Source organism: Aythya ferina (assembly GCF_964211825.1).
Source record: "Aythya ferina genome assembly, chromosome: 19".
NCBI classification, from domain to species: Eukaryota; Metazoa; Chordata; class Aves; order Anseriformes; family Anatidae; genus Aythya; species Aythya ferina.
In genome coordinates, this window is record NC_140309.1 from 8,360,561 (window position 1) to 8,385,056 (window position 24,496).

Sequence of the window (24,496 nt, forward strand, 5' to 3'; positions counted from 1 at the left end):
CGAGCAGATGTTTTAAAATAGGAGAACTTTGTCTGCTCTCCGATACATGAAAACACATCCTTATTTGCTGGAAGCTAAGGAAAAGTTCAGCAGAAGGCACCAGCAGCTATCGGCTCTCACCCAACAGCAGTGTGGTGTTTAACACACGTAACAAAATAAAGCAAAGAGACACCTGAACGCTGCACAAGGAAAATACGCTGCACTGAAACCCCCTTGCAACCTGGCGAGCTATTTCATCAGCTGCCATTTCCAGGTCACGCAGAGGAAATTCCCAGGATGCTTCAAGAGAGAGGGCCCTGCTGCCTTTGCTCCAAAATTCCTTGAAATTCGGCATCTACCCTGTGAGCCAGCTCCACGGCCTCTGTCCTCTCACAGGCCTGTGGCACCAGCAACCCCCCCTCCCACCTTCCTCCAAGCGCCACCTCTAGAAGAGACAAGAAGCCGCCTTCCGAAGGACACGTGCGAGTCCGGCTGGAAGCTGTAGGGAGGACAAGGTGGCAGCATTTCCTCTGTCATTTCCAACCGGCACCTCCCTACACGTGCTCCGAGCAGGCGAGGGAACCGGGAAGCACCGCATCCCCCGAGCACCGCCACTGGCCTCCAGCCCACCGAGAACATCCCAGGGAAGCGCTCGTGAGGGCTCCAGCCCACCAAAGCGGGGCACCGTGCTGTTATCTCATCTCCCCATTTTGCTTCTGGACTTCAATTCTGGGCCTGAAGGCTCTCAAGGTCTTGAGGTCATGATTTAAGCGGAGCAGAAAGCCCAGACCGAACCACCTCGCCTTCCTCGAGCCGGCGCAGAGCACCACGCGTCCCCCAGGCCCGAGAGCGGGCAGGACTCCAGCTTGGAAAAGAATGTTTTTGTTGTCACCGCTGCTGCTGAATTATGCAGCTATACTAAAAAAATCATTGTTATCCTCACATCCTGGAGCCTCAGATGCGCGGCAGATGTAACTGCTCAAGCTCTGCGCGACTCGGGAACACGGGAATCCTTGTAGGGGATCTTTACAGAAATTCCACAGCCCCGTTTGCCGAGAGGGATCAAAAAGGGTTTTACTACACTCAAGTATCTCCAACCACCACAACTTCCACTGCAACTTCCAAAGGCGCTGCTCGGAACAGGGCCCATAAATACTTCATCCCAGAGAAAACGAGCAGGGCGGGACTCTCAGCTGAGTCGAGGGCTAAAAATTAAATATTCCCCAGCAGTGAGCGGGGGAAGCCCGCTCAGGAGTAACATGGTGCAGCTGACCTTGCGCGACTCGGGGCTCCTGACACCACCAGCTAACGAAACAAAACAATACGCGCGGTCACGAGACCACTGCGGACGAGGAGCAAAAAGAACAAAAATGAAGAAAAAAAATCCATTTCACCAAGTCAGCGTGTCAGCAGTTTCGAGTCCCAGTTTTCAAGGCTTCCCAACTCGGCTGAGTTTTGCCCCAAATCAATGTTTGGGGCGGCTGGCTCCGGCCTGGAGCCAAGGGGGGCAGCGACCCAAATTTTGGGGGGTGAGGAGGACGTGGGAAGGAGGCGAGGAGCCAAGAGGAAGGGGTGTCGGGGGGCAGCGTGTGGGGAGCCCCCCCGCTACCTGTGGGGCTCCTGGGCAGGAGGGAGCTGCCCCAGGGCCTCCGAGCTCCCCGCTGATGGAAGTGAAGATTTCAAGGAGTATGTGTATGGAGGGGGGGGGCATAAAAAAAACACAAAAACCCCACCAAAAAAAAAATCAAACCAAAACAACCCCCCCCACGCACATGGCACCGCGCCTCCTCATCCCACCCCGCGCTGCCTCACGACCCGCCGCACCCCCGGCCGCTTTTATTTTTATTTTTATTTATTTATTAGCAGAACAGGCAGTGTGTATATGTGTGTTAAGGTGGGGTGAGGTCGTGTTTTAACAGGAGGAGGCCTCCCCACGAGGGGGATGGGGGGGGTTCCCCCAACATCGGGCTCCTCACGGGGCTGCGGCTGGAGGAGGCCGGGGCAGGAGGCTGAGGAGGGAAGGAGGGAGGGAAGGAGGGAGGCAGGGAGGGAAGGGGGCTGAGGAGAGAAGGAGGCTGAAGAGGGAAGGAGGCTGAGGAGAGGAGGCTGAGGAGAGGAGGCTGAGGAGGGAGGGAGGCCGCCGCCCTGCGCTTTCCGTGACTCATTGATTTGCACGCTCATCACTTTTCCACACGGGGCGGCCTCCCCCCCCCCTCTTCACCCCCCTTCACCCCCTTCTTCTCCTTCTTCATCCCCAACCGCCTCCTCGCTCCCTTATTTTTTATTTTTATTATTTTTTTTCCTCCCTTCCCCTCCCCGCACGGCCCCGGGGCCGGCCCCACACGTGCCCGGCGCTGCCGCCGGCCCCGCGGCTCCCTCAGCCGCGCCGGCTCCAACATGGCGGACAGGAAGCGGCCCCAGCGCGGCGGAGAAGCTTCCAGCCGGGCCGGGGGAGGAGGAGGAGGAGGGTGAGGAGGAGGATGAGGAAGGATGAGGAAGGCCCCGCCGCCACCCCGCGAAGGTCACCAGCCCCGTCCCGACCTCCTCCCCCCCTTCCCCTCAGCCCCCGGACCTGTTCTCCGCTTCGGCGCCTCCTGGTGCTGCGGGTGCTTGTGGAGCGGCGGCTTGGGCTGGGCTCGGCCGTCGGGCGGCGGCAGGTAGGGGCTGTGCGGGCGGTGGTGGCTGTAGTAGTAGTAATGGTGGTGGTGGTGGTGGTGGGGAGGGGGCTGCTCCTCCATGGGGAGGGGGCTGGCTCAGCTCGCTGCCGGCGCTGCCTTTTTTTTTCTTTTTTTTTTTTTTTCTCTTTTTTTTTTTTTTTTTTGGAGGGAGGGAGCAGCCGGGGCCGTGCCGTGCCTTTTTGATGATATTTTTTTCCTCTCGCTGTGTTTTCCTTTTTTTTTTTTAAAAAAAAAAAAAATAAAATATATTTTTTGAGGCCGTGCAGGCTCCGGCGGCTGGGACGCGGCTTGGCGCGGGGGGAGGCGGCGGAGGGACTGGCAGCGCCCGCCCCGCGCCCCGCCCCGACCGGCGGAAAGGGAAGGGAAAAACCCCGGGGGGGGGAGGTCAAAAAATATGGAGGGGAGAGCCCGGCCCCACGGCTCGGGGCGGTGCTGCCTCCCCCGAGCTGCTCGGTGCAGGATTTGGGAGCGGGGATGTGGGATTTGGGAGCGGGGATGGGGCGGGGAGCGGCCCCAAAAGGCCTGGGTGGGAGCGGGGGGGAGGATGGAGGGAAAAGGGGATCCCACACGCGGGTGCTCGCCGCCTTCCTGAGGATGGGGTGAGGAGGAGAAGGGGTCTGGAGCTTCTGCTGGGGGTTTCCTCGGGGGTCCCAAGCCCGTTGGAGCGTCCCCTGTGTGGCAGGGCTCGGGGCTGGTTCAGCGGAGCCCCCCCCCGGGTGGCAGAGAGGGGGTCGGATGCAGGGGGGTTTAAGGGGTAAGGAGAGGGATGGGGGACACTAAAATGTGTCGGCCGGGGTCACAGCCCTGTGTGTGGGTGCTCAGGGTGTTTAAGTACCTCCAGGTGTTGGTGGTGTGCCCTACAGCAACCAGGGGGGGAGAGCAGCAAAAGAAAATCGTGTAATTAAAGACTTACAATAGCCACAAAATGAATAAACAGGGTGCATAGCCCATCCTTAAAATAGGATTGCGTAGCTTCTCAGGGCTTGTAGTTGTAGCCTTAATACCTGTGTGTTATTTTAAGAAATTAAAATAATAAAGCTGCTGTGTCCAAAAAGCCCTATCAGGCTTTATTTCTGCTCTGCAGGACATCACACAAAACACAGAGCCCTTCCCTTAATTTTATTTCATCAGAATATGGTCGAAAGCATATGCCTCCAGCACAGCTTCCCCCTCCCCGTTCTTTAACATATACAAAGTAAAACCATCCCTACCACAAATCCAACTTCTGCATTAACACCGAGGGCTCCTTTTCAAGGTTGGAGGTGCCTGAAAGAGGAGTTCTGTGCCCAAGAGGCCCTACAGTTTGCATTTCTTCCAGCACACTGCAAAGCAATTTAAGGCGCAGTGAAAGCGTTTAAAGGATGACTGCGAACTGGAGGCTCTGCCCCTGCTCCCCGGAGTAACGGTGCTGGCAGCCGCTGACTCAGAGCGACCTCACGGCGCTGAGGAGACAACTCTCGAACCGAGGAGTCAGGCTTTAATCACAGCTGACATTTTATTGGTGGCTTGGAAGAATTTATTTTTAATATAGGGAACTGGCTCGAAGACAGGCTTCAAAAGACTCCGGAGAAAGCAAACAATTACGGACAAATCAGCTGCACACACACAGACAGCAGAAATCTAAATACAAAGGGCAGCGGGTTGCACGTACATGAAAGGTGAAGCAACTCTTCTGTTTCTTAGAAGCGCTGTGTTGTCAGTTTTACATTAACCCTCTAAAGCTGGAAAAAAAAAAGAAAAACAGATTTAAAAAAAAAAAAAAAACACAAGATAATGTAGCCTGGGGCCCACCAAGCCCCATAACACACCTGGCAAAGGAAGCAGGGGCACCCTGCACACCCTGCTTAGTGCCGAGATGTCTTTTCATGCACTACAAGTTCCAGCATGCAGCACTGCTCCGTGCCCTGACGTCTGCGTGCCATGCTGGGACACGTAGTCCTCAGACGCTGCGCTTTCTATTAAGGGCAGGCACAAATTTCTCATTGTCGGGCTATTTCATGCTCTCCTTTCAAGCTGACTTTGTTCCGAGTGACACCAAGCACCCTGCCCTCACTAGCGCAGCACTGCACCAGCTATATAATGCGTGCTGACATTCAGCAGCTGGGTGGGATGTGTTCTCTGGAGCCGTGGAAAAGAAACAGGAGACTTCCACGCTTCCTCATCTGCAGCAGTTTCCCTCCTTGCCGCTGAGTTTGGCAAGTCAGCAGGGTCTCTTGTGAAGGAAAGAGGTAATTTGCCTTGGAATTCCACACCCACTGCCAAGCATTCCCACATCCAGGCACAACGCTGGGCAGAGCCAGCATAATTTCTAGCTCCAACTCAGAAGGCTATTTTATAAAGCTTTGAAGTGTATGGCTTTTCAGACAGCCTGCCATTTAAAGCTGCAAAATGAAGGCAGCAAGGAGTGAATCAACTGCTACAGAGCTCATGAGAAAGTTTTCCTGGAGAGACCTGAGGTGATTTTTGAATTCATATGAAGACGCAGTTAAGCTTAAAAGCTACTCCAATGATTTCCTAAGAATAAATGATTTCCTCTCACAGGCAACCCTCTTTAAGGCACTGCATTTAATTTCCATTAAATGTTTAGGGTGAGTTGAAACCTTGAAACTATGAAATTAATCCATGAAGAGATTCTTGTGTCTGTCTCCTGTTTAAAGCTCAAAACTGGGAAACGTCAAAATTACTGTATGCATGGATACCGAGAAGGACTCTTATACAAAGCAAGTTCAGCATTTACCTACCTTTTTTTGCCATAACGTTTTTATTTCTAGCAAGGATCCAAACTTGCCAAGAGCCCTATATTCTAATACACCCAACCTAACAAAGTAAAAGAGAAGATAGTTCCAGTTATGTTTATAACAATACCATTTCAATCAGTACAATATGGTCACAAGTCACCAGCTGATATTTAAATGCTGGAGGAAGACTCAGATCTAGAAGTAGAGGTTATTTAGGATGGATCATGGATGGACAGTGCTCCTTGCAGCTTCTGCTTGACCAGGGGTATGGCTGTCCTCACCGAGCTCAGAACACTGCCATTGACAATTGCATCCAGGTAGGGAGGGCCTTTCCTTGACTCCATTTTTGTACTTTACTGTGTATATTATTTATATACAGTCTCTTTAAAGGCTTCACCCTCTAGAGGCAGTTTGATAGCAAGCTGTGGCTTCGAGGTCTTAAAAGGCAACAACAAAAAAAACATTTAGTCCTTAGCAGAATTGTGGGAATGGACACTGTGGACACTTATCTTTCCTATCCCTAATAATTTACACATTTCTACATAATAACACATGCTGAAGTAGATTTAAAATGAAAGAAAAAAAAAACAACAACAACACAACTTACAAATGCCATAAGCACACACTGTTAATCTTTCAGGAAAATTAAGGCAGCCCAGCACCCAAAATATCCATAGGGCATAATTTTGTGAGACAGCAAACCTCATGTAATGGCTAGCTGCTCCCAGAAGGAAAGGTCATCCCTCCCTCTGCCTGCCTGCCTCTGCCCTGCCCTCGAAGCAGCACTGGAGCTTCTCTGATCCTGGGTGAGGCCATCTGAGAAATTAAACAAACAGAATTCCTCAGATGAAGAAGTGTACATTTTTCTTCTGGTTAAACTTCCTGGCCTGTTTCGCTGGGGAGCCAGACAAACATTAATGCCCTTAAGAATGGGCTGCAGCTCCAGAGACTTCGGAGCTGCCTTGCAGAGCCAGCCCTGCAGCAGGGATGACCCCTTCTGGGAATGGGGCAGCGGGGACACAGCTGGGGCTGCAGCCGCTTCAGCCAGCTAATTTTATTTTGCTCATATTTGTTGAGTCAATCCCCTCGAGCGCCCGAGGATGGTGTGACCACCCTTCAAAGTGTTTGGAGCAAGCTGCAACAGAAGGGCTTTAACCAGTGGGACTTCATTCTGGTGGCTACATCCATTGTTTAATAGGGCTGGATCTGAGGAATGTCCCCTGTTGTAAACACATTGAAGTGTTCACACAGGCATGAGTAACATCTGCTGCCCATATCTGCATGAAAAATTGTTTACTAGAGTGCAATCGTAGAAACTGGAGGCTGCTTCCCGGACACGTATAAAGGGAGCACAAGAAGCAGGCTAGTGGTCAGCCTCAGCCAGGCCTCTCACCATTACTTGTCCTGGATTTCCAAGAATCCTGGTTCTGGGGTTTCAGACAGTTCTGGATCTCCTCCTACACCCTAGGATCGTCACAGGGACCACAGAAATCAGCACGAGCTTCCCAAGGTGCTCCTGCAAAAAGCGTGCTGTGGTCAGCAGGTTGCTCTTCTGGGACCTGAGAGCACAGGAGGCCCTGCCTGACTTCGGCTGGGGATTGTGTCAGTCACTGCTCGCGGTAGACTTTGACCTCTGGAAGACAAACGGAAAAAGCTCAATCCACAAATTCCAAGCGCTTTTTATCTTGTTATACAACACAACAGTCACAAGGGTGCTAGTCATTCATATTTCATTCTCACTGCTTTTGGATACCGAGCACTTATTTCGAAACAGGGACAGTTTTTTTTTTTAAAAATACTCATGGGGTACATAAGCATCTGGCACCCAGAGACCTAAATACCTGTGTTTGGACTCCAACCTAAAAATGCCTGGCACTGGCAGAACACTGAATCTGGACGGGTTATTATTTGAGTTATTACTACAATTGCTGTTTCATTGTGTGATACAGGGCAACAATGGTTGACTACAAGATTAGGGACTGAGAAGAGCCCTTGTCAGAAGGAAAATTAAAAAGCCCAGGACCATTCACCTCTGAGGAAGTGAATCAAAAAGCCCACAGTGAAGGTATTACAGAAGACGTAGCCGAGAGATAGCAGTTTGAGAACTTTTGTTCACCTTATCTCAAATTATTGGAACACGGGAACATGAAGGGGGAAAAAAACAGCAAATTAAAAGATAAGCAGCTACCTTTTAAAGCCTTGCATAAAATATAGAGAGAATTCACCGACACGCAACATTGTGAAGAGCAAGGCATTATTAGTATTCTCAAAGGATGGGCATAATTCAGCTAAAAGTAAATATTAACATCTAAAATTGAGCTTTTAGAAGGATTATTATCTATTACTCTCCCAGGCACAAGTGAGAGTCTACCCCTTATGATTTAAGAGGAGATTTCTGCCAGGTATCTAGCACCCGGAGAGCTCAAAAGAAGCGGGGGGCAGTATTTACTCATTATAAAGCCATCTACTCAGAAGACCTGATGAACTGAACACGAACAAGACAGCTGGTAGCTCTACCTAGGCAGGGAGGAAAACAGGAGGCAGCAGAGAGGAGTAACGACTTGCAAGGCAAGCCATGGTCACTGCACAGCAGATGCCCATTAGTATTTTCCACAGAGAAAGCATTTTCTTGCATCCTCTACTTAATGGGTCTATGCTCCAATTTAGAGAAGACAGGTGTTTGGGTTACTGTGTGACAACACTGCACAGGACAGAGTTAAAGGCTACTCTCACCTCATCATCTTTTGCCCTATTTCCTTATCTCGGAATCTGGTCCGCAGCGCCACACTTGTTCTCCCAGCCAATTTCCTTTACTTCACTCCTTACCTACTTGTGAGGACTGAATTACAGGACGAGGCTACCGTACACAGCAAAGGGTTTGTAGAACAGTTTTTCTGGCACAGCTCCCCAGGTGGAGATGCGGTTCATATAGGCAAAAGTACTCCCTCAACTCTCTCCTTAAAAGGCAAACTATACCATCAGAATAAATCATCCACTTCTTTGCTTTTTGCATGCCATCATTGCTGCAGGGTTGAGTCTGGTACATTCCAGCCCGTGTAAGTATTCTGGCAAAACTAGTAGTTCCTTGACCAGGAAGACAAGATGCACCAGGAAATGAAGAGCTTGTATGGTTTTGTAAAGAAATGGCTTCTTTTTGCTACTTACTGAGAGAGGAGAGTGAATGAGCCACGAGTACTGACTCCGGTAACAACAGGATGGGGAACTGCACCCAGAAGTCACCTCTGGGGTGGCAAATGGCAGCAGAACAAAACAACACTCCCAATAGTTCATTTATTATACGCATTAAATAATATTATTATTTCCTAATGAAGCTATGGTGAACCCTAAGTAAAATCTAAAGACATAACAGAATTTACACATCTGGAGTTGAACCAGAATGCTAGATGTAGGACCCCCACTCTACTGAAAAGTAGCCTAGGACTTCACATACCAAGTCCAATTAGTAATATTCTTCGTTATCATCTTTAGACTGCAATAGACCTCATGTCAGCCCCAGGAAAGGATGTGAGTCAATCCTTGACTAACTGGCTCTGATTCACTAAGGAACCAACATATATAAAGTCATCCTAAAGATAAAAAATGCTAAGGTTTGCTTCACTGATAATGTATCTAATGGCTGCTGAGGTTGGAGTAATAGAAGAGAGATGAGAGAGAACAGCACTACATTGCTATGGAAACTAGAATTTTCAAAATAAATACCTTTGCAGAACTGAGGTTGCAGATCTAAAATAATCCATACTGTTTTTGACATTTCCTCCCTTTACCATGAGATTCAGACAGGCTGACCAGCCAGCCATGGGCAGCAAGCTCGCATGCACAGAGCTCAGCCTGCAGCAACACAAGGTCCCCCCATGGCTCACCTTCCTTATTCCAGTACAGGTTTGGGCCCTGAAGAGAAACATCAGCACTTGGTCTGTTACCTGTACAATTTTGGGGGTTTTCCTTCCAGACTAGACAAGCCAGAGTAAAACGAGTCTATAACCACTTGAGGGGGGAAGTGCTATTTTTATCCCACTAAACTGGGATATAATCTTTTTTTTTTTTCCTCCAGTCTTTTTCTTAAGTGAACTGAGACAACACAATATATTAAGCAAACCTTCTTTATGAGGTTCTGATTCCCTTACTCACTAGGAAACTCCTTACCGTAACAGATGACTCCTCTGCAATTACCATTCAGGGTCCCTACCCAGTACGTGCTTCCCGTTAGTCCCATTTCAGAAATACAACCGGTAACTTCCTTGATTGCATTTGGGCAAAAGGTTGCTCATTTTAGACACACACGTACCTCCACACCTCACACACCTGGTACCATCTCACCGACTGCTGCTATAAACGTGTCCAAGCTCTCGAAATGCTGACTCACAGGGCTAAGACTATGGAAAAAAAAAAAAAATTAGACTTGCTAATGTGGAGCCTGGCAGGTTTCCTGCCCTTCCTTATCTGCGAGCCCCTTGCCACCACAGGCTGTAACGAAGGACCTTGTTTCCTGGGAGGAGGCAAGGAGTAGGTACTTGTTTCCTAAAGATAGCCCAGATTCCTTTCGACTCTCAGCTGCTAGCTGGTAATTGCGGACAGGAGAAGAAAACCCCCAGTGCTTACAGTGACGGGGCTACATCTGAGGAGAGATGAATGACTTCTGGGGAGGCTCTCTTGCTTAACGCAGCATTGCCCACTTCTGTGCATGCCTGGGATGTAGTCAAGTTTCTTTAAAATGCCCTGCTATGTACCACAGGACATGCTCCTCACCCGTAGCCTTCGCTGGCTGGGGTTAGTTCGATTCCTGCCTTCAGCAGAGCTGACTCAGTGCAGACAGGCAAAAATCACTGTTTGCATTAGGAGGGTTTTCCACACATCAAGATGCAGGCGAGCAGCGCTGGGTGCAGATTGTGGTTTGCTGCAGGCATGCCAGCACAGGCGAGGACAGGGACCCAAGCTCACGCTGCATGGGGACAGCGGGGAGCAGCATGGGGAGATCCCTGCCACCTAGCTGGGAGCTGGGCTGGGTGCGTTCTGCCTGCGTTAGCACGCCGCTGTGCCCAAGCTAATCAGCTCTGGATCTGATCCAAGTGACAAGCTGACTGCCCACCACGTCAACAGCTTGTCTTCTCCCCCCCGGGAAATGACCCGTTTGCAAAAGGCTGAGCATTTAGGGAAACAAAAGTTTGATGCCCACACTTTTCATGTGGCAAAGGACTTCAGAAAGCAGCGAGCAGCCTTTGGGACTGGACGGGATGGGCAGGCTGCTCCGCTGCCTCCTCCTCCCAGTACCTACGCAACTCATTTGCAAAGAAGCAGAGGCTGACGAGCCACATTTGCAAGCTGGGCAGGGCAGGCCAGGGAGCAACTCTGGCTGAAGGTAAGGAGCAGCAGACTGTGGTGAGAGCTGTACTGCAGCGAGCGCTTGGAAATGACTGTGCTAAAGGTCTGGATAATGACCGGGAAGGTGAGGTGCTTCAGCTCCCACAACGATGCAGAAACAAGCTGGCAACACAAGTTCTCTCTCCACTGCTCTCTCGTGTTCCTAAGCAAGTGAAAATAAATCTTCACGGCGGAGCCCAACGCCAGCTCCTGAGGAGCTCTGCCTAGGAGAGCGAGTTAGGGTGAAGACCTCTGAATACCCCCTCAGCATTTTTCTGTCAGCTGGAACCTGATTTCGAGAAGTTCCTTGTTTGAGTTCATGCCCTTAGATTACACTGAAAAAAAACAAAGTCCTTCATGCGCCTTGGGGACACCTAGTGCTGGAGTAGAAGAATGTAGAGTGCAACACGCAGTCACTGCAGAGCTGGGTGTGCTGGAAGCGACGCTGGAAATGTCCTGATGAGCCCAGATATTGGGGCAGCAAGACAAAGGACGATATATTTCAGTATCTGTTAGGCATGAGGCAAGAGATCACATGCTATACCAAGCATCCACAACCTCAACTCCCAATTCAAACTGGTTTTGATATAAAATACCACTTACCCAACCAGTGTCCCCTAGCAGGTTCATCATACTGGGCATTACCATGTGCCTTACCCCAGCCTCCCTAATTCAGGAGAGATTCCAAGCCGGGCAGAGGCAGCAGACCCAGCTGTGTCACCTGGCCGAAGTGTGACCAAAAGCACAGCTTTTGTGCCTCTCTCCCTATCACAAATGCATTTTCTAATGTAGGGAGAGCAAAGAGCTGCCATAAAAACAAGGCAGCTGAAATCAGGAGCAGCCTGTTTGGCTTGCAAATGGCACCTGCTAGGAGGTGGCAGCTGCGCAGAGGCTTGGGAAGGAGCGAGAAGGTCCCCCCAGGACAGGTGAACTAAGAGGTTATGGAGCTATTAGGTCATGCCACACACGTAGCAAGTAGCTTATCATCATGAGGAAGCAGTCTTTGTTTTTAAATTAATCACTTAGAGGACTCTGGCTTCCATCTTGTGCTCCCTTTTTATTAGCTTGTTTCATTTTAAAAAGCTATAAACCTTCAAAGCCGATGCAGAGGTGGGAACACAGCTATAGAAAACTGCAACCAGACCACCACTTCTACAGATCCACAGGGCATAAATTGAGGCCACAGCCCAAAACAGCACTGAAAAAAAAAAAAAAGCCAGCACAGCCTCCCACTCCCTTTGCGTGCACGCTGTACCTGTATTTGATGTATTAGCTCCACACTGCAAAGCCTGGGAGAAGCCCATCAGAACTGTGACGTGCCAGACCAGGCTGCCAAGCAAAGCACTCACGTGTCACTGGAAAACATTTTACCCCTGGAGGCACGGGGACTTGTTTAATACCTAGATGGGTGGTGAATGCAGGGCACCGTGTAGCACACTGCAAATTACAGCCACAGCAATCCTGTAGCAGGCTTTTCTGTTGTTTTTGGCTAGCTAGCAGATGAGAGGGGCTCTGTAAGTATCCCTCACCAGGCCTGCAGTAAACACACTGTACAGGCAAAACAGTACTGTTGTAATACAATGACAAAAATCAGGAAAGAAATACAGGAGGGGCTTTTTTTTTTTTGCTGCTTTGTCTCACCTCAGACACCAAGAACAAACTTACCCAACATCCATTATCTGAAACGTCACTGCTGTGATGGTTCAGATGGCTCCAGCATCTCCGTAGCAAATACCTGCTTTCAAGAGCTGTTAGAGTAGAGCATAAACATATCCTCTGGCATAAAATATGGATTGCTTGCTCCAATTTCACAGGCCTGTGTGAAATTTCAAGTAGATTAATGAGGAACAGTCCTGAACTAGTTAGATGGGCTTAAAAAAAAAAGTTGGGACTTCTTTCTCCAGGCCTTCTGCTTGACATTAATTAACTGGTTAGCATTCAGGATCACAGTTACATTTGTGGAAGCTTCTGTACACTGCTGGTGCCAAGGTGAACTGGCTAGACACAAGTCACGAGTTGTATTGAATTGATTTTACCCGTAACCTGTTCTAAGTACAGCCTGCAATCAACACGGCCTGTAGCTTCAAAACGCACTAGAAGCACACACCTCGGGATGCAGAGCTGCCTTTTTTTATTGGCAGCTTACTTTCTGTCTCTCACTAATCTGAGAGCAGTAACTATTGTGCTTTTGCCTTGTTTATCAAGCTTACTCGAAGCAAATCCGAGGACCTGTCCTCCATCTCGCATAGCTGCTGCTGCAATGACAGCGGCTCAGTGCGAAGACAGCCCTGTATGAAGGCAAGATCAGATCATAAATGCAGAACAGCTGCTTAAGCAGAACGTAAGAAAAAGCAGCAAGGATGTTGCTGGGCAGAGAAAAGCATTGCAAGAGCTTACAGATAGCCTCCTTTCTCCAGAGGCACATGCGCACTGCTACCGTTCAGTCGCATTTCTCTCCAGCTTCCTGGTAGCAGCAGCAGCAGGCGCGGTCCGGCACATCTGACTGGCTGCAGGACTCTGTCCTCGTCTGGCAGGAATGACCCGGCCTCGATTTTTCACAGTTCTGTCACCTCCTTCCTCCTTTTTCGGCACGGTAAAAATCACCAGGCATGAAACCTGCAGCACAAAGGAAATTCTAGCCCAGCCTGCTGCAGCACGCTTCCCTCCACAGCGCAGGCTGAAGGCACGGCGAGCCTCCCGTAACCTACATTAGGTTCCTGTAACAGGTCAGATCAGGCACCTCAATGCCAAACCTGAGGCTTCCCTCCACGGCCAGACCTGGCACACACAGAGATCAAACCTCTGAGGATCACGGCGAGCAGCTCTGCTCCTTCAGTAAAACAGAGTGCTTTACAAAAACGAGTAGTTTAGCCCCACAAAACAGCTTTTTTTTTGGCCCCAGAACAAATATTGAAATCCCTTTAGGCCTAAGGGCCATCCGGCTTTCCCCACACACAAATAGCACTGTGAGAGACACCAACTCTGGCTGAACAGCTACAGCAAAGCACACTTGATGCTGCCGTGGCTACGGACTCTGATCCGCCACCTGCCAGAGGTGATGCCATGGGCTGATGTGCTCGCAGTCTGAAATTGAGGCAAGGAACACACTGCTCTTGGCCAGCTTGCCAGTCCAGTGACACATCCTGACACGGGCACTGGGACAGAAAGGGGCAGACAGCCTCTTAAACATCAGGGGAATAAAACCCAAGGGAGAAGTTACGCATTAGCACACTATCTTAGCCAGTGCCACAGGGTGTGCCCACACCTTCGATCCTCTTGGCCTTCTCTTGGTGCACCCCTGGGCCCTCTCCCACTGCTCAGCTCCTCTCTTTCCTCAGGGCTGCTTAGTAATTAACTGCTGCTCTTCCCCTTGCTTTACCCAGCTCTACCTGCACGGAACAGCAGCCAGAGCTACTCCTGTGTCATCACTACCTTTAAGAAAGGAGCTGACCCGCAAGCTATTTTTAGTGGCATTGTAAAGTTGTGGAGCTATTTTGGTCACATCCCTGTGCCGTAAGCTGCAGGACGCCGACAGGCTCTGAGCCTGCCTAGGGCAACGGGGCTCTGACTGCGAACCAGAGCGGTGCGTGACTCCGCACTACGGCCTCTCTGCCCTTCCCGTGCTGTAAGAATCTACACCAAGGTTTTATTTCTAATCATTTTAGAAACGAGCTACACATATTCCTGGGTACCAGAGGCTCTGCAGGTTCTTCACGTCGTTGTCCTCCAGCCTGCACTGCCTGCAGGTCTGCAGAAGGTGCTCTTCATTCTGCGGGCTCCCTCGCTCCCATTTGCCTTACTCACCAGGAGGCGAACGGTGCAATTAGGAGCCCGCAAAGGCACCCGACGAGATTTTATCCATCTTTTGCATCAGACCTCTGCGAGAGATCAATAAACATTAGGCTGGTGGCTGCTGAGAAGTTGGGTGCGTGTAATTCTGTGGGGGCAGAAGGGAGGCCAGGGAGGAACCACTCATGCAGCAACACGCTGTTCTGACCGCAGACGGTGCCGGGGAGCTCGTGGCACATCCAGGACACCAGGCAGGAGGTGCCTGGTCCAGACAGTTGTTTTCTCTCCAGTGCCTAAGGCTTGCTTGCCAAGTTTGCTGGGGCTACGTGGCAGGTGCAAAGCACAGGCAAGAACAGAGGCCAAAGCAACTGGATTTAACAGAATTAAATCCCTAGATACAAAAGGAAGCTTGAAGGATGGGAAGTGTGAGGTAAATGAAGGGAGATAAAAGAGAATATTGAACTGCTGTGTTCAGACAGGGATGGGTGAGTCAGACGTACAAAGGAGGAGCAAGTGAGTAACCATATACACAAGTTATTAAACAGCTGACAGCCATCCCTCCCCAGAAAACCCCTCTTCGGACTGCTGCTGTCTTCAGCTGCGGTATGTGTCTTCCCAGGACACTCCAGATAGATGCAGGACTGTTAATATCACTGTTCAGCTTGGTGCAAGCCCATCATGTAGTGGTGAAGAGGAACCAGAACGCCCTCAACTCAGACTTCAAGGTCCATCTTGCATTCCCCCTCCCTGTCTTCTAGACTCTCCTCAGGAGTTCTGTTCTCACACCGCAACCCACAGCCTGCTCCTATCAGCTGACCATTAACTAATAAAATTTTATGGCATGTAAATTAGAACTAGTTTAGTAAGAAATTGACTTTTTGGTCAATATGTGGCAAAGGAGCAGACAGAATAATAAAGTTTAATATATTGTTATTTTTTTCAGGACACAACGGAGCTGCAGCTCAGTTCAGACACAGATGTGTCCAGCAACAATATGTCAAGGCCTGTTGGATCAGAGGGCTCAGTGAAGTGTTCCGTGTTTCAGCTGCCCCCAGAGCTATGCACAAGACTAGCAGTAAGCATTACCTAGTGAAAACACTGGTGTGAGATGGAATAACACACTTACATGTTGCATTCTTTCCCTGCTGAGCTTCAGCAGCCTTGCTCTGGGACGCTGCACAGGCAGGATAACAAACACAGCGTGACACAGAACCAATAACCTGCACGGTGTGCCCGTGTTACTGCTAGCAGAGCTGTGCCAGGGTAGGGAGTTACCAGTTTGCCTTTCATCACCTGTCTACGTCCTTAATACTTCATTCATTTGCACGCAATTTATCTTCCTTTTAGAGCGTTACCAGAATCATCACCTGTCTCCAGCAATTATTTAATGAAGACATCAGATTGCCATCTTCGCAACGCAGGTATTTGGCTGGTAAATAAAATGCAAACGCATTTAGAACATTGCTACACCTGTTCCATTTTCTGGCATGGAAACACCAGACATACAGTAACAAATCACAGGCGGCTCACCCCACAGACGTAGTCAGAGGTTGTCCACCAATTGTGCGACTCAGGCAGGAGCACACAATGCGCTCTAGCTGACAACTGCAATTGTTCAAGCCTCCTCTAGGGAGTGCAGTCGTAAAGGAAGAAATGAAACTGCAGCACGGATGCCAGCTGGTAATCTGTGACTCAGGATATTCAGGCAGCCACAAATGGTGCCTGCCCATTTCCAACTGCACGCAGGGAGCAGCAACGAGGTTTGAGCTTGAGGGAAGAACAGGAGGCTACTGGAACCCTGGGTATGCTTTAATATGTGGAAGAAACGTCGTCCAAGAAAAAAGAAAAAGTAATCAATAAGTGAATCAAGCAATAGAACATCAAATACTGAACCAATCAGTTAAACCAACACGCCCGTGGGTGCATGCAGCATGGACAACATTGCTACGGGCTCTCCATCTCCTGCCCACAAGTAAATCATGCTGCGTGTCCATCGGATCATCCAGGGAAGGAATGTTCAGCCTCAAAACATCATTCAGCCCTTGGCCTCTGTGTAAAGAACAGCAAATAGATTCATTTCTAGAACTAGCTGTATTTTGCAGTGCACGCGCATCTTGGTACTAGGAAGTGGGCAGAGACATCAACTTATTTCACTCTAGAATCACAAAGCAGCTGGGCAGGCAGCTGTAGTACCTGCCTGATCCTGGTGGTAAGGAATCACAGGTCCAAAGGCATAAGGTTGCTGATTTCTTCCCTACAAATCCCATGCATGCATCAACTCCAAGTCCTTCTACTCCTTCCTTAAAGAAGTACCAGAACGTGAAACAAATCCTCCCAGAACACAATCTTTGCCAAGAGAATCCATGTTCCCAGTCTCAAGAAAGAAATTTAAGGAATGCAGAAATAATACCACCATCCACCTGAGGCAAAGGGTAAGAGAACAAACATGCTGGTAACAGCCTGGATGGAAAGAGCTGATCTGCAGAACTACATGCAGACAAGTGCCAGGGTCTATCCCACAGCACAGCAAAGGACACGGTGTTTTCTGAAGTTATTTACCAGTTTGTGACAAAGCAGCTCCATGGCACTTTTGAAGTGGAAGATCCCTCAGCGTTGCCAGGACAGCACAGCTTTAAAACAGAGCATCTTTCTGACCTGCCAAAGCATGGACACGCTTTACTTTCCTAAGTAAATGCTACATAAGAAGCTGCCATCACAATAACTAGGAGATTACATGGTGACCCACTGAAGCAGAGATCTTTCTGTACGATTCTTGCTCTCTCACAGGGTGCCAGGCTCTGGGTTCCTCACCAGATCCTGTGGGGAGCAGCAGCACTGAGGACAGTGGGACTGGGAGGCCAGGAGGCAACAACTCTTGCTGCATATGGATAAAGCACCCGGCTGGCACAGAGAACTTTGCCACAAACAGAAACCATCCACAGCAAATCAGGAACTTATGTGCATGAAGGACAACAACTGGACCAGGGACTTCACTTTTAGCCAGATGCTCAGGTGGCAGCAGAGCTGTGGGACAGCATCAGCCTTGTGCTTTTAGAGACCGAAAGTCCCCTTTGCAGCAGGCAAGAGGACGATAGCTTCTGCTGTGTCTGTGACGAGATGTGGGTTCCGCAATCCAAATGCCAGCAGCTGGCTCGGTGTAGACTGAGGAGCATTGCTAGTATCTGCTAGTGTGTAACAGCCCCTGGGAAGGAGGCACAGCCACTGAGCACAAGCTCCGTGTTTACTCAGCAAGCACCAGCTGAAGAGAACCATCTGACTTCTAAACTTCTGCTGCCTCCCACTTTTTGTCTCATCGCTGCACTACCTATCTAGGCTACAAGTATAGGGTGCCACAAGCTAATTCACTCATTCTCCCTTTATTATACGCCCTCTTGCTATTTTCTCACCTGTCTCCTCAACCAGCCTGCTGGAAACCCTAAGTACTGACACAGAAAAAAAAAAAGGAGTTAGTAGAAGCCACAGCAAACAAAAAGGAACCATCAGCTCACCCTTGCAAATAAAGGAGCATCTCCTCCCTGTCCTATCTACCCTTACATTTCCCCATCAGCACTAATTTCTATTGCTGTCTTGAGCAGTTACAGGTGCTTTTTAATAGAGGCACAGGAAAGGCAGCCTTCACATTTAAAGATCCTCAGGAATATGCAAGGTTTTTAATGGTAATTTCTGGTGAGGGCAGATCTGATTTCTAAGGAGAATGTTCGTGATGTATGCATTTCCACAGTCTCTCCACCTCTTTAGGATTCCCACACTGGATTACAACCTACCTTCACATATAAGATGTTGAAGCTTTCAATGAGGTCACACCAGACACTGACAAGCACTGATGGGTGAGTCATGCTGCAGTAGCCAGAGATACTAGCAACAGATTTGTTAATCTGTATGCAGTCTAACCCTTTTTCTGGTCTAGAATCTTATTTCAGACTGAAACACGGTATCTCGGAGATGAGTGAATGCAGAATTGGGGAGGTACAGGGCCGTATTTTTGCAACTGTTGTACAGATGATGAGGAGAGGAGAATCAGTTCCTGGGAGTACCTTTACTGCAACACCTAATTTGTTGTTTTACTTGTAAAATGGAAGATCAAGGTCCAGATCGGGTCAATGGGGGAGCCATTCAATGCAGTTCACTGGAAAAACAGGCATGCTAATTAGGAATGTAAGGGTTCTCCTGGGAAAGCTCCACACACACTTGCTCCAGCAGTTTAAATCACCTCCAGCAAGCTGCTCTTCTGGAGGATACTGCCCTGTACCAGGGTCAGGGGGTGTACATGCCTGCCTGTACAGCAGCCGCTCCAGCACAAAGCCCAGTGTAGGATTTGCCCTAACATAAAGGGCAAACTAAATCTAGAAGACATTGTAGAGGGAGAAGAAAGAAATAATGCGGTGCTATGGTCTCATTGCTATGATGCTAACTTAAAACTTCCCACCTAAAGGAAAGAATTGTTAAACACTTCTCTTCAGAGGACAGCATGAGCAGCAGCTGCCAGTAGGACAACTAACACAAGATGTCTTTTTACAGGGAAAGACAACCACCTGTAGATTGCGTAACTATAATGAGTTTCTTCCTAGTTTCACATTATTAGTCACCTTTCACCCTTCTCTGCCAAAGGCCTCTTCATATCCATCCAAACCAGAAACAGGACAGAATCTCCTCCTGTGCTGCTGCATTCAATCACTCTTCAAGGTCAAGGACTCCATAGTAGTGAGGCTTACAGCCCATCCCAGCCACCTTGAAATAACCCCAGAGTAACACGCCTTCCAGCCTTGCTGTTGGGAAAAGGACCTGAACAGACTCTCCTTATACTTTTTTTTTTTTTTTTTATTTTTTACAGCCATTAAAAAGTCTTTGGACCAAAACATTTTGATTTTGCTTTTAAAAGTGAGACAGGAATATTATTACCTTCAACTGCGTTTAAGACATGCCCCAAAACCCTACTTATCTTTAAGCATCTGATCAGATTTATTCAAGTGCAACGCATCTCGTGGGCTCTGTCAATCACAGTAAAGCTGTACTGGTATTCTGGAAGTACTTCCTAGCATGAGTGTTTCAAAACAGGGCAATTATAGGCACCCACCAACACAGCACACAGGTACATGATACAGAGAAGCACAAGCATATCAGTGCTTCTCAGAAGATAAAAGGCCTCACCCTGTACATGGTAAAGAGATGTGGACACAGCCAACAATGCTGGGTCATCAGCTGGCTACAGAAATTGAATGTGTGCCTTTAACTCAAAGCAATTCTCACTTTTTCCTGTGGGGGCACTGTGTGGAACAGGCCAAAGTGACCAAACTTAATGTTATTTGGGCAAATCAAATCCTCCTGTTATACAATTAACTTTCAGAAAAACTGTCTCCCAGTTTTAGCCAGAGTCCTGATCACATTTTATAAGTCCTGAAACTAAATCATTGCAAAGGTCCATCCAGAACCCTTCCCCAACAGAAGACATGCCTACCTGGAGTTTCTTGGTAACCTGACACAGGTGCAAACGACATACTGGCAATTATTTGTAGTTGCCCAGTTTGCCAATTGCTGAGGAAGGAAGAGCTGCTGAGTCACACTGCAAGCAAGCCACTTTTCCACTTTTGCCTGGCTGCCCAGAGGGTAGAGTGGGACAGTCACCAGGCTGAGATTCTGTTTATGCCTGAGATTGATTTCCCCTGTGACAGTAGTAAGTACTTGTGCCTCTGTTTCCCCACTTCTTAATGGACACCTCAACTCCCTTGACTCACGGGACAGGGATAAATGCACAGCAGAGAACAATTCTGTTTGTCTAACAGAAAGCAGGAGAAGAGTGAAGCAGTATTGTTTTTGTGTAATACAAATGGGGTTATGTAATAGTGTCAGTATTGCCTCATTTTTGTCATTATGGCCTAACAAACTGTCAGAAGGATACTGCCTGACATGGTATCTTCATCCCAGTGAATGTACTGAGCTATTTAACCCGGTGATACAAAACCGGATCGTAACAATCTGTAAGACTACCTCGCTTCTTTTTGACCAACCTTCCTCCAGAACATGTTTTTCCTGTATAACCTCGTAACCCATAATAATGGCCTAAACTACGCTATAGGAATGATGTCATGTTTCATGAGCTAGTAAAAGCAAAACAATCCCTCACTTGTGCATTTCATAACGAGCAACACACTAAAACACACAACCACTTATCTTTACAAGCAGAGAACAAGGTGAAAGTTGGTTTCTAAATCAGTATATAATAGATTCGTAATAGCTTCTTGAAAGAATCTAAAAAAAAATTGATCAATTACATTCACTTACTTGACAAGTTCCCTAGAACAGAAGCAGTGACAAATGCAGTTCATAACCACAATTATAATTAATAACTAAATTTCATTAATTCAGGTTCCATGATTTATTCTGCAATTTATATTTGTTTGCTTAAAAAAAGGTCAGACTAAAGCAGCGTGTGGACTGAAGACTAAGGAAGGTATGCCCGTGATTACAGTGGCTGAAACTGCCCTAATCACACTCTTATCGTTCCTTATCTACTGATAGTATTTATATAGCAATGATTACTGAAGTAGGCCCCATCACTCCACTGAGTTACTACTGCACCAGCGCCTTCGTGTTGTAAGAAGTTTATACTGCTAGAGGTGTTGTCATTCTGCTGAGACAGAAAGCCAAGCTTCTCATCACTTAAAGTCATTAAAAAAAATAAACTATGACACTTCTGAAGAAGTAGGGGTGTTAACCCCAATGTCCTGGCCAAATTCCCAGCTTGAGTAATTACAATGCGCCTTGAATAAATTCTTGCCACAGCTTCCGTTGGACACAGCATTGTTCTCTACTTCCTCTCCTACAGTATTATGTAGTGCTGATGCATGCTCTTAAAGGTCCTGTCTACAAGGGGAACGTCGTAAGGGTCTACCCCCAGCCCAGCTCTGCTGCAGAACATTGGGAACACCACACGGAAACCAGTTCTGCCTGTCAGCTGAACCGTTAGGCAATTTGTAATTTTTATTTATTGATGTTCTGGCACCTCCTTCAGACGGAATTAACTTTGTGTATTGCTATCTGATAGATAAACTGCTGCAAATCCCAGATGCAGACATACGTGATGTTGTTTAGTTTTTCTTTAAATCAGCTAGATTTGCATTAATAGGCTAGCAAACTATGCTAAAGCAATTTAAGCTTCCTAGAAGCCTACTACAGTCAGCAGGAAAAGCAACCAAGTCATACCTACTACAACAGGCCTAGAAAACCATGTTAAATATGTCTAGTTCAGCTAGCAACAATAAACATTGTAATTTTTATAGTGCCTGTTCTTTAACAATTTCAGTTGACTTTTTCTAAACGGGTGGTCCACAGCTGATACTGTTTACTTTTGAAGCAGTCACTGAAGACTTATCAAATGTATATCTAGCATTTTAAATAAACTACTTGACAATTAATAGTGAAGCATTACTCATGTTTTTCAGCAGCCACCATTAGACTCTACAGCTTTTTACCCAGAGATTTTATCTTTTTATGTGTGTAATACAAAGAGCTGAGGCCTAGACTCTCTGCTGGTGTTTTGCCGGGTTAGCTCTACGTACCTCACTAACTGAAGCTTTTACTCTCATAATTCACGAGCTTTAAAGGCAACTTGTCTGCAGGAAGAAGTACAAGACCAAGATTTGGAAGAACCTGATCCTTAATTCCACCTTATGACCCCATGGGCAGGCATATCACTCCCTCTTTCTGCTCCATTTAGTTCTCCCACCTGCAAAAAGTAAACGATACCCACTAATGTGACAAAACAAGTACAAAAAAAATATGTTTATAGGCCATGCTGAACAGATTTGTGTTAAATACTATTGTTCCAACATTTGCAAATACAAATATTTACCTTTCCTCGTAGGCCCTTAACTTCCCCAGAAGCATGCATCCAAAACCATATTATTTTTAAAAGACAGAAACTGTAGTTTCAGAAAGTGGATGGTTTTATTTTTGTGCCATTACAAAAATGCCTTTTAACTTGTCAAACGATATGCTACAAATATCTTTGGCAGATGAATGAAACCAAGTTTCCTGTCATAGCTGCCAACTTCAAGGTTGAGATAATCAGATAAACCTTTAGTTTGCCTTTCCCAATACTTACAACAACATATGTTTGAAGTGATCCACATTTGTCTTACTTTTCCTACTGGGATTTGAAAAGGCAAAGTATTAGACCACTATGTGACACGTTTGCAAAACACTAGATGTGGTCCACAACTATTACAGTCAACCTCTGTTCTCAACATTCCTTAGGTTTCCTCTACCCCAGGTTAAATAATCCCCAGTAGTTCTGTCTGCTTGTTTGGAAATAAATGTGAAGTTTAGATTAATAGTCTCCAGTACCATCTTCAACATCTGCTGGATACAAAGCCTTCTTACGGTACAAAATACCTCTTTATTTATAGGAAAAATAGGAAAGATGTTTGCTTGGTTTTAGTAGTATCAGTAATATAGGGGCTTACAGAATTGTGTTGTTTTATACTGGGGACACCTCAAAACTCTTAAGTGTTTGCAGGGCACCTTATAACCTGACAACACTTACTTTGTGTATAATCCTGAATTTAAGAGTGAAAGCAACACCTGCAAGAACACCTCTTCCAAGCTTTGTCCCTTACGTAATTATTTCTATCGATTTATTATCCGGACATCAGTATAAGTTGTTATTTTGATGATTCTTTGCCCCCATGCTTCTGAAAGGGAAAGCAACTATAAACACAAGGGCGACTGACCTCAGCGATTTCCTCTGTTCAGACAGGAGCACAATGCACTTAAACACCATGACAAGGAGACTTGGATTGTTTAGAATTCCTCCAGCTGTAATCTATGGTAAAAACAAATAAACAAATATGTGACTACAAGACACGATAATTAATCCCTGCACGAAGCCAACTGTTATCTCTAGCTCGTAGACGGAGATACCAAAGCACGCAGAGGTTCAACAACCTACCAAGTTCAAAACCCACCGCTGAGAGCCAAGACTACTGCTCAGGAGGCCATGTGCTCGCTCTGTGAGATATTTTTTTCCCCTCTTCTGGCACTAAGCCAGAGACAGTTGGGGCAGGCGGCCTGAAACACGCTGCTGTGCTCAGGCCAGGGGCGCTGCAGACCCCTGCACCAGCAGGCCCTCAGGGGTACTGCTGGTGGCTGAGCTGCTCCAGCACAGCCCTGTTGGGTCTCACAATTCTTCTTCACAGAATTTCTAGGTTGGAAGAGACCTCAAGATCATCGAGTCCAACCTCTGGCCTAACACTAACAGTCCTCCACTAAACCACATCACTAAGCTCTACATCTAAACATCTTTTAAAGACCTCCAGGGATGAGGTCTTCACCCCCTCACCTGCCCCCAGTCCCCACCTTCCCCATCCCTAATCCCTCTTTCTCTCCACACCTCCTTCCTCAAAACCCTTCCTCAGTTTCCCCTTGGCTCCTGCAGCCCCACGGTGCCGTTACACCCTCAGCTCCCCTACCCTAAAGCAGACCCCTCTCAGCCTCCCCCTCATCCCCCTCATTTCCCTCACACCCCTCAAGCACCCCCCATTTCCCTCACACCCCCTAGACCCCTTCGCCCACCTTCCCATTCCTCAGCTCCCCTCCTCTTCCTCAGCTCCCCTCCTCTTCCTCAGCTCCCCTCCTCTTCCTCAGCTCCCCTCCTCTTCCTCAGCTCCCCTCTTCCTCAGCCCCCTCCTCTTCCTCAGCCCCCTCCTCTTCCTCAGCCCCCTCCTCTTCCTCACCTCCCCTCTTCCTCAGCCCCCTCCTCTTCCTCACCTCCCCTCTTCCTCACCTCCCCTCCTCTTCCTCACCTCCCCTCTTCCTCACCTCCCCTCCTCTTCCTCACCTCCCCTCTTCCTCACCTCCCCTCTTCCTCAGCCCCCTCCTCTTCCTCAGCCCCCTCCTCTTCCTCAGCCCCCTCCC

General features: G+C 48.0%; 1 protein-coding gene and 1 long non-coding RNA gene across 9 annotated transcripts in view; both read right to left on the minus strand.

Annotated features, from left to right (window-relative positions):
* The window catches only part of NUFIP2 (nuclear FMR1 interacting protein 2), a 34,412-nt gene extending 31,418 nt beyond the window's left edge, over nucleotides 1-2,994 (minus strand). For all 4 annotated transcript variants that reach the window (XM_084493271.1, XM_084493269.1, XM_084493270.1 and 1 more), the window contains exon 1: nucleotides 2,552-2,994. In XM_084493271.1, the coding sequence (XP_084349397.1) occupies nucleotides 2,552-2,717 (166 nt within the window). In that variant the 5' untranslated portion in view covers nucleotides 2,718-2,994. The remainder of the gene's footprint in view (nucleotides 1-2,551) is intronic.
* Nucleotides 2,995-3,980: 986 nt separating this feature from the next.
* On the minus strand, nucleotides 3,981-23,963 carry LOC311421420. Of its 5 annotated transcripts, XR_014684859.1 has the most exons (8): nucleotides 23,532-23,963; nucleotides 23,314-23,405; nucleotides 13,172-13,390; nucleotides 12,440-13,062; nucleotides 9,702-9,789; nucleotides 6,789-6,911; nucleotides 5,399-5,474; nucleotides 4,151-4,378 (listed from the first exon to the last, which is right to left on the minus strand). It is a non-coding gene; the product is annotated as an uncharacterized lncRNA (long non-coding RNA). The 5 variants fall into 5 exon arrangements; XR_014684858.1 differs by having other exon boundaries at nucleotides 3,981-4,378; nucleotides 6,098-9,789; nucleotides 23,314-23,963; XR_014684860.1 differs by having other exon boundaries at nucleotides 4,248-4,378; nucleotides 4,466-9,789; nucleotides 23,314-23,963.
* Between the last annotated feature and the right edge of the window lie 533 nt (nucleotides 23,964-24,496).